This window comes from Convolutriloba macropyga, chromosome 12 (assembly GCF_964194025.1).
Source record: "Convolutriloba macropyga chromosome 12, txConMacr16.3, whole genome shotgun sequence".
NCBI classification, from domain to species: domain Eukaryota; kingdom Metazoa; phylum Xenacoelomorpha; order Acoela; family Convolutidae; genus Convolutriloba; species Convolutriloba macropyga.
In genome coordinates, this window is record NC_134479.1 from 34,171,994 (window position 1) to 34,190,121 (window position 18,128).

General features: G+C 37.0%; 1 protein-coding gene across 1 annotated transcript; it reads right to left on the bottom strand.

The window, feature by feature from the left end:
* Window positions 1–232: 232 nt before the first annotated feature.
* On the bottom strand, window positions 233–2,121 carry LOC142351184 (uncharacterized). The gene is made up of 3 exons (XM_075403306.1): window positions 1,929–2,121; window positions 1,156–1,306; window positions 233–547 (listed from the first exon to the last, which is right to left on the bottom strand). Exons 1-3 carry the CDS (start codon window positions 2,034–2,036, stop codon window positions 450–452), a joined length of 357 nt encoding a protein of 118 aa, XP_075259421.1. The 5' UTR covers window positions 2,037–2,121; the 3' UTR covers window positions 233–449.
* Window positions 2,122–18,128: the final 16,007 nt, after the last annotated feature.

Consider the following 18,128-nt stretch of genomic DNA (forward strand, 5'->3'; position numbering starts at 1 on the left):
ATATTGATGATTGCGTACATTCTCCGTTTGGTCCTTATATTTTTTGAGTAGAAACATTGTATCTGTTCGGCCCCCGCTGAATTTTTATGCCACTGATGTATAATTTGTTATTATCTGGCACGTTACTATTATCACACGTGCTACTCAGAGCGTTAAAGTTTTATGCCAACTAAGCGGGGGCTGAATGAGAATATATCTTAAAAATGTCCTCGAAGCTCAATTAAAAGGAACATTAAGGAAGAATTAATTGAATTAGAAACAAAAAAGATCACACAAATAAATGCGAGAGAGCCTTTCTGTCACTGAGATAGAGATATTTAACAGTCAGAATTATAAATTTAGTTGCAGTGAGTTTGTTGCTACAAACAAATTTAGAGGTCATTTGCGGATTGATGATCTTGCTTTATGGGCGGGTGGGCTAGACTGGTATTGGTGGGCTGAGAGCGTGTCTAGCTCCGGTCTATGCATATGACCTTCTTCATTAATTCGAACCAGGCGCCAAATTCGGTTCCAGGGTCAATTCCGTCTTCGACTGCGGCAACGTAGACTAAAAAGGGGGCAAAGTTCCAACCAACTGAACGAAAACATATAAAAAATATGAATAAAGTTTTGTTATGCAAATCTTTCTTTTTTTAAGGAAGAGTTTTGTTTAGCATGATTTTGGTTTTAGCCAGGCTTTTCTAGCTACCTGCTTCTAATACGCAACCTTAAAGATTTTTTGCTAATGAAAGGAATCTTTCGAAATAAAATTGACGCAATTATCAAGCTGCCTTATTGATTATAAGATTCGGGTAGCTCATGTAATCGTACATAAATGAAGCCTTCACCCACAAAATAATGCTGTTTTAATCAGTCTATATGTACGTTTTTATGAGAAAATGGGGGGGGGGGGGGTGGGGGTTCAACCAATTTTAGTATGACATTTTTCTTCTTTTCTTCCAAAAATTTTTTCCTGAAACCGATGCCTCAATTGGTTGTTTCATTTAAAAAACTCAATGCTGCTTTACTTTTCTCTCACTGATGGTTTTCATCATCATATTCCATGTCGGGATATGAGAGGAAATTTTTCGAATTTTGAATCCTCAAACTGAGCATTAATTTACAGCTCTTTTTTGGTGTGGGGGATGGAGGAGGTAGGACGGGGTGGGTGTTTACCTGCGCATGGGCTGCAAAGACCGATCCAGAAGAATGCGAGGATTCTGTTGATGCAGGGGTCTGGGAGTCTCTCCACAGCCTTCATGTACCAGAATGCGCCCACGCACGGGCAGCAGACGTACGGGAGCCTGTAGCTATCCTCCTTGATTTTCTAAAAACAAATATCACTTATCATAACGATGCTGGGTGAAAATCACACAGGTAGCAAAATTCATTGCTCAATGAGCCAAAATTGACTAATGTCTCGAAGTAAAAGACTGATTATTCTAGGGGTCAATTGGCAATGAAAAGGACAAAAATCTCAGTAGTCTATTCGATATATATTTTATCTAGCTGGAGGCTCATCTTAATAACCATAGTTCCAATAAAGCTTGAAGAGAGTATTTTAAATTGTTTTCAATCTTTGATAAATGTTTGATATATTTCAATTGAGTTTTAATATATATATATATATATATATATATATATATATATATATATATATATATATATATATATATATATATTGCTATGCTAGCTGCTATATTCGTTATTATTAAAGAAACTTATCAAAGAGGGCGGGTACAAAATTTTTTCGGGGAATGAACCTCTGACCAATAATGTTTTAATTTTAGGTTTAAACTTTTAAAAGCAAATTATTAACCTCAATCTCGAAAGGAACAAATTGATGTTTGTATTTGATTATTTGTTCCGCCTTCTTTTGAAAATTGTTGTGAAATAAGGTACACAGTATTTACTTTACCCAAATAATAGGAATGTTGGGGTGTACTTACGTCATAGGCTACCTTTCCCCAAACATATCCAGGGCAACAACAGGCACAAAACCATCCCTTCCACTCAAGCCATTTTGTATCTGTCAAATGACCAAAAAATTCACCCATTTTAATATTTTTATCACGTTTTTTATTGACCAAAAATCAACTCGACTATCAACAAACTGCTTTCGACGCTTTTAATAGATAAAAGTTATAAATGGTTATTACTAAATGGTAAAACGTGCATTAATTAAGATTACTAAGCTAGTTACGCACGTGGTAGTAATATGGACTCACGTTAATTGAAAATGCACTTCATGATTCGAAAACGTATTACATTTGCGTCATTATAAAGTTTTGTGAGCATTCTTTGCTTCGTTATTCAATAAACGTTAGATTGTTATTCAAAAACTCAAACGTAGAGATTTTAATTTATAACGTGGATACATAATTTTTCAATCATTTTAAATACTTTTACCTGAGTTGGTATAACTTACGGCGCGATTTTTGTTTTGACGATACACATAGTTACAGAATGCATTAATAATAATAAGCAATCTATATTTTTAACCATTGTTTTATAAAACAAAACCAAAAGTTTATCTACAAAAAAAAGAAACTTTAGATAGCTTTTTACTATGCAGTTTCAAACGTAACCATAAAACATTGATTTTATCGGTAAATTGTTTTGGATTTTTTGACAACCACGTTTTTAATTTTGTGTTTTTGCGTAGCATTTTTGAAAATAATATCTATAAATGGTTAGAAAGTAAATGGTCTGTAATTTTATTTTCTCGCTCAAGTAATTACAATACAAAAGGAAGGGGGGTGTTGATTTATATACACAAACAGAGCATTGAAGTTGATTTGGTAACGTTTCTGGCGATCTCTAAAGTTTCTCAAAGTCTAAGATAAAAATCTTCGGCGATCACAACAGTTCATGATTGTTTTTTCGTCGCAATAATTTGATACACCACAAGAAAAATTTTCACATAGCAAATTAATGATGTCCCATTCTGCAAAAGAATAGTTTTTACAAACACGTACACATAATTCGATAGCAATTTGGTACCAAAGTTAGTCGCTGCCAAAGTTTATTATTGAAGCACATAAGCTACGTAAAAAAATCTGAACTTAGTTTGATATTAGTGAAAGGCATGAAAATATTCTGATAGAGCGATCAGAAATAAATGACATCCGAAAACGCATTGGTTCGATACCAATTTAAGATCGATGCGAATTTTTGAATTTTATAATCGACTGTATTTATATATTCGACTATAAAGAATATAGAATTTTATTTCGAATTTTATATTTAACTATAATCAACTGAAATTATTTTCTCGATTCTGCTAATCGTATATACATCCAGGTTGAGTTGCGATCCAAGGTATCTCTGACCAGACCACTCAGGATCGCGTACTGCAGGTACCAAGACTATCTCTAATTATTAATTTAGCAGAAATTATGAGTAAAATGCATTCTTTTTGGACAAAGGAGCGTTACTCTCTCTATATGTGGCTTCTGAGTACTTCAGTAAAAAATATTTCCTCGCAAACAAATATGTTCGACCCCAGAGCATTAAGTAGGATTTACTCTTTATCGTTATTTCGACACTCATCGACCGGAATAACAATCTGTTCGGGGTTTATTAACTGTTAGTTTCTGTTTTGGGGGACTGCGGCGGGACCTCATGGTTCTGGCCCGACTATCCAGAATTTCGAAAGGGTTCAGAGCAAACCGTAAAGACTCTAGAAAGAGTCCTGTTCAGACCATCCAGGCCAAAGCACCAAAAAATGCTCTAATCAATGCTCTTGACAATGCTGTGATCAGATTGACTGGGCGCGGCTCTGATACAACTTCCAGAGCGTAGGTATAGCGCTCATCAGACTGTGCAGACTCAGGATGGAGCCCTGATCAGACTTACCAGACGTAGGTAGTGCAGTTAGACTTAGCGGAAGGACCGCGGTTTACCCACCGTGCCTGTCCAGTATATACCAAAGCGACCCAAACTAACACATACACTCGCACAATTGTTTATTTAATTCTTTGTATGTGTTTGTTAGCGGGCATGTGTTTGTTTGTGTTGGTTTGCTCAGTGCGTACCTGCTAGGAATGGGTTATGTGGAGATAATCTTTTATTATTGGTGGAAACTTTTCTATTGTACTATAACATATCTTTCTGCATGCTTGATAATGATAAGGTACACATTGGCTAAAACTTTTTTGCAACGCGCTTTTAAGCAATATTTTTTTAGTTGAACAAAAAACTTATTGTGCTATTGTTTAACTAGTGACTTTGACTCCTATTTTTATAAATGTGCACCAGTAGGGCCAATTTTTTATTGCGTTAGCAACAGAAAAGAAATTAATTTAATTGGGAATTTGATGGAACTTCTCCTAGTGTGCGCTAAGTTACTCATTTTGCTATTTTTGTCCTCAAAACAGAGAAAACACCATGTATGAAATTTTTTCATAACATTTTCAAACTTTCAAAACAAAAGTGAGAAAAACAAATGGTGGACTTGGTTTGAAACTGCTGTTGAGAGTCTATAATTATCAGTCGAATTTAACTAAGTATTATGTTAGCAACTAGATTTAATTTCCGTTCTTCGTAGTCCAGGTCACAGTTTGCTCCCTGTCAGTCAGAAAAGCTTCAAATTTTGCTGTGAGTTTGTGATACCTATTCTAATGCCTGTTCTTTGTGAAGGCTGTTCTATTGGACGGAAACAAGGTGATCAGTGACGGCGAGCAGAAATTAACCTCGCTTAACAGAGGCTCAATTCCTTTGTGGACATAGCTAAGAGCCAAAAATAAATCACCCAGAACAGTGGAAAAGGTTTTGCCATGTTTTGGCATATCAAATTGAAACAGACACAGAACTGCCCAAAGATGAAACTGAAAAACCAAACCAATAACACAAATACTCAAACCAATAACACATCTCGAACATGAAAAAAGATATTTTTATGTAATCTCGAACCAGTTAAAATTATAAATACAACTTATATACTAAGTATAGTAAAAGCATAAACCTAATAAAAAGCCGGTAATAGAGTATAACACAACAGCCTACTACGTACAGACAACAATGAAAAATGGAGTATGCCGTAAAGTGTTCAATAAAAGCAAGGAAGCCCTAAACCATCTAATGACGGTAAAGCTGACACATTGGACCTCTAGCAGAAATCGCTAAGTAAATATTATAACCTATTCAACACAAAACAGTTAACGGTTTTAAATACAATAATAAGCTGAAAAATGAATACAGTCCAATAAAACGAAAAAGGGGGCGTCATCTCATTATACTTACAGCGCAATGATAAAAACCCAACTGGAAAAACTTATTTACTAAGAACCAGTTGTATGACAAAATTAGGTTGAATAAAATCAATTCAAACTTCCGGTAGTAACAATCCTCAAAGTTGATGACAAAATTAAAAGAACAGCAGGAGGAACATAAATAGCAACTGAATAATAATAGCAATTTAACTGAATAATAACATTGTATAATGAAGGAACAAATGTCAAACATAGAAGACATCATAACTCAAATTTCAGGCAAAATCTCTGAAAAAAATTTTCCTTAGTAGACATGAAAAAGTGCATTGTGACAAATGCAACTACACCCCGATAACACAAAGCATTGTATGTTTAACCAAAAGAAAATTAGTAAGATATTTGAAGAGATTTTATTTTTTAGCTGTAATGCCCACGTTTTTCCAAGACAAAAAGCATTGAACGTTGAACCTTCAATCCGCCACTTAGCAAGAATCATGCTAATAGTCGCATAGAATACAACACGACCAATATGCTCTTAACACCATAACACTAACGAGATTGAAAAACGCAAGACAAAGTGCATCGGCCGAAAGAAACAATTACTTAAACCACGTATACACTGGGTGAGATATAACACAGACGAATACGGACTTCAACCGGAAAACCGCGAAAATTGAAGCAATCCTCAGACAAGCTTCAACAAATTGGTTTAAAAAACATTTGGTCGTTTCTAGGATGAGTTCAAAACCTAGAAAATCTTATTATGAACCACAGAAATCCACTCCTGTAAATACTAAAAAAAATCACAACACGTTGGGAGCGGGAGACAGAACAGCGAAAAAACTGGACGAATTAAAAACCGAATCGATGAAATAAAAAACTTGAGCAACTACGATGTCAACTAAAAAATCGTATTTTTGGTTGAAGCTTGTGTAATAGCATTAGGTGCGACAATGTAGAGAAAACAACGTAATAAAACAAGCTGCTCTGCTGCAATTGCTCAGGAACCACAAAAAACAAAAAAAAATGCATCATAGTTGAATTCGAGATTTTGTCCGTCGTTTTAGGATTTGAAAACTTCTTACCTGCATACTTGATTTTTTCGTCTCAAAATCGTCGAGAGAATGAGACCCGGAAGCACCAATTTGTGTGTGAACAAGCATAAACCGACAAGGACATACAGCAACTGACTAACACGGTGGAAAGCGGCTATTAATTTACAATGTGATATCAATTATTGTTAAGGGCAATTATAGGAATAACCGACCTTTCCTCAGAGAATTCCACCAAGAGGCCGGAGAAAAAAATCATCCCGAAACATTCATATTCAGTTTCCTGGATTACGCTAATAAAACAAAAAATGAACAATTTTATGACACACTTTCAAAACAGTTCTCCACTAAAACTTCGCATGCAAAGTCCCTCCATTTATGCCAATGTGCAATTATCAAACCAGCGTCACTTGCTAGAGTGTTCAAACGAGCTAACCAAGCTTCAAAAATGCCAGTTGCGGAGGCTGAAAATTGCAGCAAAGGAAGTTTTGCACCAAAAAGAAAGTGAGCAACCAATATCCAACCGAAAATTGAAAAATCTGACTCCGAAATGGAGGATACAATCAGTCTAGAAAAAGAAGATTCCTCATTTTCACTGGCTGGAGAATTAATTAACGAAGAACGCTTATTGTAATAAATGTGTATCTATAACAAAGACCAATCATTGCAATCAACAATGTTTTATGCAAACACTAATGGAAAAAATTACGGCACAATTGAAGTAATGAAAAATTACGGCACAACAAAAAGAAATAACCAAATTCAAGAAAAGATACTAGTAAAGGCTGCTCTCCTAATCATTTGCGACAGGAAAGTTTTACACCGCTCAGTTTGGTTTAGCGGTTCAAAACCTGTCCAGATATATATTTTTTGAAGTTTCTTTTTGTAAATCTATATCCGGTATGTTCTTACCATTGCATTACACTTCGTTTGGCTATCTGCTAATTTTAGTTCTATAGATATCGAATGGATTGCTGCAGATCACACAATATGGGATCTCTATTTGTAAACCACTTCAATCCAATAGAGAACGAAATCGAAGACAAAGATGAATGCCCAAGGCCTGTTTATGCAAAAAAAACTAATTTTAGACTTAAGTTGGTTTTGTCTCCTTACTCGCGAGATAAAATACCAGATATTGGGTTTGTAACAGATGAATTGCGGAACCATTATTTGTAGATACAGGATGCAGTAACAAATAAAATGCTGCTCAAGAGTAAATTTCAATACAAGACACAGTAACGATTTACTCTCAAAAATATTAGTAACTCAAAACACATTAACTCGCCATTTATTGCTCAAGACAGTTTATTTCTGCTTTATTTCGAAGAAAGCCGGTTGCTAAGACTAATACTGTTGCGTCTGTTTATGTTGCTAGTGTTATTTCACCCTTTATCTCTATTTCACGTGCCTAACACTGTTCTGGCAACAATACCTAAAGCTAGGACTAAAAAGATGGCTAATGAAAAACCAATACAAAAAAGTTGTCGCTTTTTCAATTTTCATGCTGATCTATTTTCTTGCGCATGTTTTGATTGCTCAGCTTAAACATCACTGGCCCCTTTTTTGTGAAAACATCTTCGTCAATTGATAGTCTTGGAGTGAGCTTCACAACCGGCCTCAAGTCGACTCCGTCTTTTGTTAGTATATCGGCTGGCCGAATTGCTCTGTCAGAATCTATGGTTTTTCTGTAACACAACAAATTTTGTATTACCTTCGTTTGTCCTTAGCTAAACGAGATCACCTTGGTGCAGATTTCTGTCTGATTCACATTTCCATGTGTTTCCATTGTTTAAAGTAGGCAGATACTCCTTTCGGAATATGTTCTACATGAGGTTCCATTAGGCTTGTTTTTGTGGGAAGAGTTTTGGATGATGTATGAATTCTTCTACGCATGGTAAATAGAGTACGCAAAGGTTTTTGTCACCAAGCAAAAAGTTAATTTGGATAACAGCTTCCAAAACCTATTTGCGTCAGATCTGAGTGGTGTCCATGGTCTTGTATTAGTTGTTCGCTCAACAAGACACATGGTTGAGAGAACATCTTCAGTTATTACATCGGTTTCCCAACCTTCTATACATTGCATTCCAACAACTTCTGATCAGTCGCTCCCACACTCCTCCAAAGTGAGGTTAGCTAGGTGGGTTGAATTTCCATCTGATTCCTTCCTTGCTGAACCAAATGTTCTTCAATCGTTTGTAGAGCATACTGGTGCGACATACTCTTTGAAATGTTGTTGTGGTGCTTCGACGAAGTTGTCCCGTTTTCAGTGACCCTTGTACCGGTTCGCCTCTTCGAGCTATGAAGCACATAATTTCGTTACGACAACTGCCAGTATTGTGTTTTGGATCTATTTCTATATGCACAACGCCTTCTTTTGGACATCATAACAAACCACACCTTCAGGTCTCGTTTCTGCGGCCAAATTTTACTGTAAAAAGGCCAAAACAGCTGTTTCCAATTTTTGCCAAAGTTGTTGCAGCATTCAGATTTTCTCTAGGTAGCTCTGTCATCACGGGATCCATTGTTTGTGCTCTGACTCGTTGCTTCATTACGCAAGAAAAACTTGACAACGTGATGTTTACGATGTAACCATATGGAATGCTTTGCATTGAAATCTAATTTAATTTTCTTTATTCTTCCTTTCGCACAAACTGTTCTTGCTGTAGGATTTTGAAGATGGTTTTCTTGATGTTTTTTCCCTAGTGACAATTATCTTTGTTTCCGGTTTCGTTTTGCTCATTGCTCGCTGAACAAATGCAACTGCATTTACAAGTCGGTTGAAATTGCTGAATTTTTCTCATTGCACGATTGGTTTTTTCTTCAGTTGTGGATTTGAAGGCGATTTTTCCGTTTCATTTGCGGCAATCGAATTTTGAATTCACCCGCTCAGGCCATTCGTTATCTGGTTGTTTCAATCAGGGCGGCCCAGTGAGCCAATCAATTCTCTTGAGTTCATTAATACTAATGGTTCTTGTCGCGATTGTGACTGGATTGTTGATACCACTCACATGATTACAGTGTGAAACTTCAGTTGTATCCAATATCTCCGCAACTCGGTTCGCTACGAGTACCTGTTGTCTGCCATGAGAGCTGTGTATCCATTGCAGAACATTAGTTGAGCGTCTGCAAATGTTATACTTTTGAACTTTCGATTCGTGTTCTTTTACTATATGTTCATCTAGTCTCGCTGCCGCTTGTAGTTCCTAATGTGGTATCGAAAGCTGTCCCATCGGTGCGACTCTGCATTGTCCGACTACAAATGCCAAGTTTTCTGAGTTTCTCTTGGTCTGCAAACGTAGATAGACCACTGCACAAATTGTGTTTGCCGATCTGTCAGCGGAATTATGAAATTCAACTTTACTCCTGGATGTGCATAAGCATCATGTACCGATGCTGTTTTCTTCAACTTCTGGAAGCTGGTTTTTTGATTTCCGGAAGTCTTCTTCTTTAATAGGTTTCAGTGAGTTCTCCCAATGTTGCTCTTTTGCGACCAGATTCTCTTCAAGAGTCGTCTCTTTGAACACTGAAAGGTGCAAACAAAACAAGAAGATCAAACACTGAGGAAACCAGCGACAAGATCTTCTTATTGGTAATTGATTTTTCAACGTCTTTGCTAATACCTCTGCAAACTTGCAGACTATCTTCAGCAACAGTCAATTGAGTTCAGGTTCGGATGAACCCACCTTACTACGTGCAACTTCCACTTGCTTTGCGTTGCTGGTTGATCACAAGTTCTCTGGGATTTCTTCGGTCCACGTACTGCTGTTGGAGATCCAGTTTGTCAATTAAAATCCATGTTTTGATAGAATAGTTTGTAGTTTCTTGAAAACATAGATGGCTTCTTCAGGAGTGTCGAATGACTTGATGCACCTTTCATAACTGACTTGATGAAATCTTCATGACTTGATGAAATCTTCTCGATGTAAAAGTTTCTTTGTTTTGCCGTTGCTGCAATTTGATACTCGTCCTCGTTGTTGATTGCCACTCCTTGCAGAGCGTGATTTGCGCATGTTATTGAACACTTCGCACCAAAGCATGACGTTGATACTCAGAAGTTTTCGATTCTCGGGTTTTGTCCCTGTTGGTCGCGAAAAGAATCTGAAGCAGCTTTTATCTCGTTCAGGAACTTGCACCTGCAAAAACAGAGATTCAGTATCCACAGATAGCGCTATTGGTATTTCTTGAAGATTTTTCCGATCTTTCTCTGCAGTCGGTCGGGTACGGCTAACCACTTTTGCCGCAGCTTTGCGAACACGGGGACCTTTATCAGGCTTTTTTGGACTCATTACTGGATAGTTTTGCGATTATGATTCCTTTCCGAAAGTGCCTTTGACTTCTGAATCTCCACGAATGCTTTTTCAACATCTATCAATTGACTGTTGATACAAAACTTTGGGTGTCGTTGAAATCTTTGTTTCAGTGCATAGAGCTGAACTGAACTAATTAAGACAATGGGTTGTGATTCACTGCAGAGCATGCCCACTTTGTACCTCTTGCTTGTAAACTTTGTGGTGCTCTCTAATAATTTTTGAGATGGTTGCTGTGTTTTGATTGACTGACAACCTTTATCTCGGAAGCGTAGGTTTCTCTGACCCAACACGATTGATATTTTGTAACTATTTTTGCGCCTTTTATGCACGCAAAATGACAAACATTTTGTCCTCTTTTACCACTCATGGGCCCACTGACTACACATCATAGTTCAATCAGGATAGCGACAGATTCACTTCGTGTTCTATCTTGTCGTCTAATACATTCTGCAGTTAATAGGCGTCTTGACCGAGAAAGATGCCAACTTCCATCATATTGAAATTTCTGTTTGGAAGTACACCCAAGTGGCTGAAACTTTATTTGTGTTTGTTGTAATTATATTTTGTAGTTCCTAATTAAAGCGATGGATGTTCAAACCCCGGGAGCGTACACCTTTGAATGTATTCCTTCTAATCTTGAGGATCTTTTTAAGTCCTCAGATCTCTCTCTTCGTGTGTGCCTGCTATATTAAGCGTTAAATCCGTTCCTTGGCCACTCAGATTTTTTTGAACGCTTTGATTACTGAATAATACCGTCGGTCTACTGTAGACGAAAACATATGTGTTAAGTTGGTTGCGTCCACTCTTGATTGAGACGGGAAGTATCTGAAGAAAGCTTGTAGCTTCGTTACTTTGATTTTTTGTAGCAGTGCTTACATTGACCGCGTGATTGCCCTCTTCCATTTGGTAATCTGAGTGTAGCAATTGGTTGTGCTTTTTGGTTCATCCATTTATACCGCACGAGTTGACCGTGTAATCTTTGACTGCATGTCCCTGAAATTCATAACATAATTGTCGCTTCCTGACTGCCAGGTATCGGTCGTTTCTATTCGTGTTCTTCACTAGTGCTTAGTCTAAAATGCGATGGGTGCCATCAGCAAGCGGACAGAATGCTTTGCGTAGAATTCGCTTCTTTTAATTTGGAACACATTGAATTGGTTGAATTGGAACTCATTGAACTGCATTGAATTTTGATGTCTTCGAGAATTGTTTTTCTCCCTTTGCAATTCGCCTGTCCTCTTTGCGATCACTTTTAAACGCTGGGAATTCTCAACGCCCCATTCTTGATAGTCATTTTTCAATTATGATTAGATCAGACCAGTCCTTGTCCTTTCAATCAACATAGAACCACCATTCATCTTTAAATGTCTGTGGTAGCTTGTTAACAGCCAGATACAGTGTTGAACTTGATTGCAGATCACAAATTTCTTTGTACTCTTTGATATCTTTCACAAAAATGAATGAAATAACCGAAAATAGAATAAGGCTTGCTAGTCGTGAGGCTTCACTGGATTTGTTTTTTTTGCAGACTTTTGAGTTGTGCATCTACAGTTACATGCGGCCTCCCAGATTTTTGTTCTAAAATGCTGCAGGCAGCACTCTACAGCTCTCCAGAATACCCAATTCACAAAAATGCAGATTTTGCTTTGCTTGTTAGTAGCGTCTTCAAATGGCTCATTATCTCGGAATCAGGCTTCATGCTTTTGTCTACGGTTTCTATGTACATGCTAGACCACTCAGGCCACTGCAGCTGGTTTCCATCGAAGCTCTTCAATTTCAATCGAGAGCTGACTGATTTTGGATCGCCAATAAGTGTATCTGAATCCGATTTCGGGAGAAACTTCTTGGTTCTCGCAGCTAAATGAACGATCACGTGCGGTTTTGACGTCCCAGTCTGAGACGGCCCAATCTCAGACACTTTCCCTTCTTAACTCCAAGTTGAGAGGTGTTTTGTCAGGCAAACTGGCTGGCTGATAACGTAGGTCATTGTTTCTAGTGCTGTTTTTTTTACTTCGCGCTCTAGCTCACGTATTTCTCCGAGAAGGTGTTTTTGCATTTCGAGCTCTTTTATCTTTGGCTCTAGCGCTGACTTTTTTCCGATTGAATGATATCACTGAATTTGCGGATCTGTTTTAAAGTCTACGTCAGTTTTATTCAATTTTGCATCCTGTTTTTGTTTTGCTGAAGAAGTCTCAGAGGCTTTCGCTGTATCTCGATTGTTCATTAGTGCGTTGTTCTGATCAGGTTGTGAGAAAGATTATCCAGTTGGATTAGTGTTGTTACCCTCGTTGTTCTTAGCTTCCTGATTTGCCTCGACTGAATTGTTAATCATTTTTGATTGCGTCACTTTTTTTCATATTCAAGCCAATATTTGTCCATAGTTTATCTGATCTCTGCCGCTGATCGTCTCTGCTTTGCAAGAAGGTTTTATGGATATGCTTTCAGTTTGTTAAGACGTTGTAATTGCGTGGGCAGTTCCTTTTCTAAGAGGGGATTAGTTTGTTCTCAAACAAACATAGAGTTATCTGGCTGGTCTAAATCTTCGATTACTCTGCAGCCAACTCTCTCCTTGGCTTTAGTTTCGTCTATCAAAGTTTGTATTTTCTTGTCAAGTTTTTCTGCTAACAATCGATCCGGTTCCTGTTGCTTTTTTGCTTGAGTCGGGTTTTGCACTTCAACCCTCCAACTGAATTGGACTGTTCCATTTGACTCATCGGCGCTCGGTTGCTGATTAGCTCGACTGATGTTTGGAGTCGCACTCTGGTAAACACTTTGACACTACGTTAAACAGTTTGGACAGCAGTTTGATTTCCATTGTCCGTGTTGGCGTACCAAATGAAACGGCTGCTTTCCTGATTGTTTGCGACGATGAAAATTTACCCCGCCGAGTTGGCTTCAGTGGTTCAAAATCTGTCCGGGTTTTTTTTAAATTTCATATTTCGCTTTTTTAACTGTATATGCGATGTTCTTACCGTTAATTTTCAATATGTTTTACTATTTGCTAGTCTTATTTTTTAAAATACTGAACCGCACTGGTTTGCTACATATCATAAAATACGGGATCACTAAATGAATATCAGTTCATTTCGATAGAAAACAAATCGATGACAAAGAAATATCTCCAAGACCTGTTTATACAAAAGTTCTTAAACGTAAATTTAAATTGGTTTTGCATTTTGTACTCTCGAGTTGGAAAAACACAAGATAGGGCTCGTAACAGTTGAATTGCAATAATTTGTAGATGCATGACACTGTACCAATCAATTTACTGCTCAACAATAAATTTCAATACGAGTCGAGACGAGGTTAACAATTTACTGCTCAAGAAAATTTACAACGCAAGACACGGTAACTTGTTAATTTTTGCTCGAGACATTTTTTTGCTATATTTTGCTGAATTATATGAAGAACGCCAGTTGCTAAGGCTAATATTGTTGTCTGTATATGTTGCTAGTGTTATTGCCATCTTTTTCTTTACATCACATGACTATGACTGTACTGGTAACTATAAATAAAACTGGGACTGTTACAATGACTAAAGAACAACTAATTGAAAAAGAGTTTTCACTGTCTCGGTTTTTATGCTGATATAAATTCCTACGAATGTTGCGAAAGCTCAGCATCAATAATGATAAGAAACAAGGACAGCGAAATCCACACGACAGGAAGCAAAAGCCTGCTAAACCATTATATAGGACGAGACCAAAATATCAAATGCGTTTCCACGACTATGCATTCTGGAATATTTGACCGCATAGAGGTAGATATAATTGCATCTGCTACAATATTACCCAAATAAAAAAAATTCAAGAAAATATCTTGCAAAGTTTATTGGAAAGAACGACTTTATCAGCGGAGATGAGCACGAGCTATAAACCTGGGGCAAGCCATCATTGATGAAGAATCCGACAATATACTCCTTTCATAAAAGACCAACAAAATTTAACTCGGAACTGCAATGCGAATCGTGATGTTAGCAGATAGTTATCTTACATAAAAGCCACAGAAGGCGCCAAATTAGCTTATTGGCCAAACATTGAGCACGAGGGTGAAAAAAGAGCACACAGAACTGAAAACTGTAATACCAACAACACAAATAGGCAAATTAAATCATTTTTTTTATTTTACCAAGAACCGAAACAAGATTCTATGACTGATAAACTGCAGAAACTAAAAACAGCGCCTACTAGTCTAGGCGGACAGTTTCTCAAAAATAAATAATCAACCATAAATTGTACTTAAAAAATAATAACCGAATTTAGCTTCTGTCGGAAGATTCTGTCCGATGCTCTAAAAGCATACGGTACAAACTTTTCTCTGTCAATTATATAAATCCAGAGTGCGTAACATCATATGTGCAAACTGTGAATGGCATGATAAAGAGAACAATTCACAAATTGTACGACATACACAAGCTTGAAAATATTCGACTGAGAAGACCGAACCTCAAAGGAACTAAAGGTGTCCTCCTTTCAATTAGACCTGAATATCACCCCTCAATAAAATTTAAAACCATGTACCAAAAACCTACCGAAACCAACCCAAAAATGTAATTATTAAGCAATGTACCCCTATTTCCGAAGTTTTAGCAAACCCACTCGCTTCAGTTACAAAAACCACTATGGACAGGACCCACCAAACAATCGGCAAAAACTACTAATCTGAAGTTTTAGCGAAGAAACAAAAACTGGAGGCATACCTTCTCAGATTCATTTTTTAATAAGAAGATAAAGCTAGGTAATAAACTCATCGCCTCGAAATTCTCAAAGCCGAAAAGGAAACAGCACACATAGTTACCCAAAATAATAAAACATACGGCAAAAAGAAATAGAATTAATAAGCAAAACTTTAAGAAATATCGGAATACTTTCAGCTCTATCCGAGCAAAAACTGAAAAATTTGTTAGGCAATTGTACGCACTGCAGAAACTTCAGCTCTAACCGAGCTTTTGTTCTATCATAACTGCATACCTCTGCTCTAACCCAACACTTCGTTATTGCCTTCTGCTGAAAGCCGAGCAATACCAAAACAAATAGTTCCTTGTTCCGCTTTAATCAAGCATGAAAATTGTTATATGAATCTATTACGATTTGGATAAAACATGCTTAAAATGTTAAAAACGAGCTCACTATTACCTGTACCATATTTTGTTTTGTCTTATAGCATTTCGGAAATCAGATGCTAACTCTCTGATGTCCCTGAAATTTGGATGTACTCAACCAGCAGAGACCTGTCCGAATCTAAATTTCTTGTATTCCGCGAAATGAATCCTGTAATTCCATGCCACATAACGGTAACAGTCATTTATTTTTTGATAGGTAACGGTCATTTATACTTATGAGGGCCATAATGCTCACATTGAAGTTGTGAAATTTCAATTTTTCAATTCGAAAATTCATTTGGTCAGATGTTTCAATTGGGCGATCGTTTTTGTCAAATAATTTGTTAGTGCCGGCCATAACCATTACATTTTTAATATTGTAAGTTTTCAAGTCGTCAATAATTTTATCGCTACATAGAGTCGAGATGCATCCTCCTGGACACGATATAGTCAGTGCATTTTCAATGAAAACTCGAAACACAAGCGATGAACCCAGAATACATGTTTCATAAGTTTTCTTTTAAACTTGCGGAGCAATTAAATTACCGTACAGACCTTCTCTTTCAATAGTAGAGCACTCTCTTCTCCTGAGATTTTTTAAATTTCGTTTATTTGGCTCGACCTTTTTGTGTTTATTTTCCATTTTCCTTCTGACAAGTAGTTTCAGTAACCACTGGAAATAAGAAAAGTCTTGAGCTGCTTGCGAAGGAGAGTTTGTGATCTGATATATTGCTTAGGTAGGACGGCACTGCATTCCATTTTCGCGGACCGTAAGCTGAAAGTTCTCTTTTTCATTCTGATCGTTTACTACTGTTTTTCCCTTGATCAAAAATCAGGTCTTCGAGATAATTCGGTATATCAAGATCATGGAAAATTTTGTGAACAAATGTTGAGATGTTAAAATCGGTTCTCTGAGCAATAGGTAGCCAATAAAGATTATACCTTGCACGATAAAGATTCTTTGCACGATTCTTGTTTCCATAAATTGGTTATGAAAGGACAGGCAGCGTTTTGTAATCGTTGAAACTTTGATTTGCTTGATTTGTTTGTCCCAACAAAGAATCGCAGTATTCCAGCCGCGACAATATAAAGTTTTGCACTGCAATTTTTTGAGACTCTAATGAGAGATAATGCTTAACTCTGTGCAACTTTCTTAGTTCGTTTCTGCAAGAACTCGTGACCTGATTTATTTGCATATCCAAATTAAAGAAGTCATCGACTGTCACTCCAAAAGTTAACAGACTTTTTTTTCAATTTCACTTCGCTGTCGTTGAGTTCCAAACTGCCAATGTTGGATTGTTTTTTTTTAGTTGATAGCTAAGGCACTTCAGTCTTGTCTGTGTCTAGTTTGAGTTTTAAAGCAAGGCAGGTTTCAAAGACTTTGTGTACTTTCCATTTCAGGTCTTACATTGCAGTTACTTCTTGATTTATTCTCATGTTTGCATATAAGAGTGTGTCGTCTGCATACATTTGATATCTCAGAACTAATTTTCTGAGGAGGTTGCCAATTGGTGTTATCTACCTTGAGAAAACTAGAGGACCGAGAATAGAGCCTTGAGGAACTTAATAACGAACATCAGAATCAGAATACAAAATTTTATTAACTTGTGTTTGCTGTTTTCGACTGGTAACATAGGACATAAACCACTCTGTACATTTGCTTGTTATAAAGAATCGCTTCTCAATTATCTGATCTAGACTTTCGAAAACATTGGTGTCAAAAGCCGCCATTAGATCTAGGGCTATAACAATGACTGATTTTCTCTTATCGCGCTCAAAGCAAAAATCATTTACTGTTTTCAAAAGTCAGCTTTCTGTTGAGTGGAGTTTTCTCTAAGGGGACTGTTGAGGGTCCAGTAGACTATACTTTTAGAAGTGTTTTTTCAACTGCTTCGACACATTTTTTTCTAACACTTTAGAAAGAAAAGATGATTTTGCAATGGTCCTATAGTTGTTTGGGATTTCGGTGTCTAGTGAGATTTGTTTTTCAATTTTGGCCTTATGATTCATCTTTTGAACCCTTTCGGGAAAACACCCTGATGAAGGCTTTTGTTTATGAGAGTTAAAAAGTAGGCCGTCCAAGTGCCTTGCAGAGTGTTTCGGTATTAGGTCTAAATAGCAGAAAATATTAGGCGTCTGCTTAGGGACTTGATTTAGTTGATTAACGCCAATAGAGTGAAAGCTGTCAAGCAATGTGCGGTTGTTTGAGTTGAATCTTTCTGTTGAGAATAGGCTCCCGTACGTGATCAAAGTTTTGTTCACTATGCGATTTCGGATCTTGCTTTTCTTGTCTTTAAGAAAGATGTTGAACTTCTCGGCTATAAAAAATCTAGACTTCTTTGTCTGTACCCCAACCTGACAGTAACGCTTCCAGCAATCTCATTCCGGGTATTTGATTGAAACAATTGAACTTTTTCTTCAAGTCTAGATTTTTAAATGGTCTTTTCAAAGAACGCTGTTTTATTTGTCG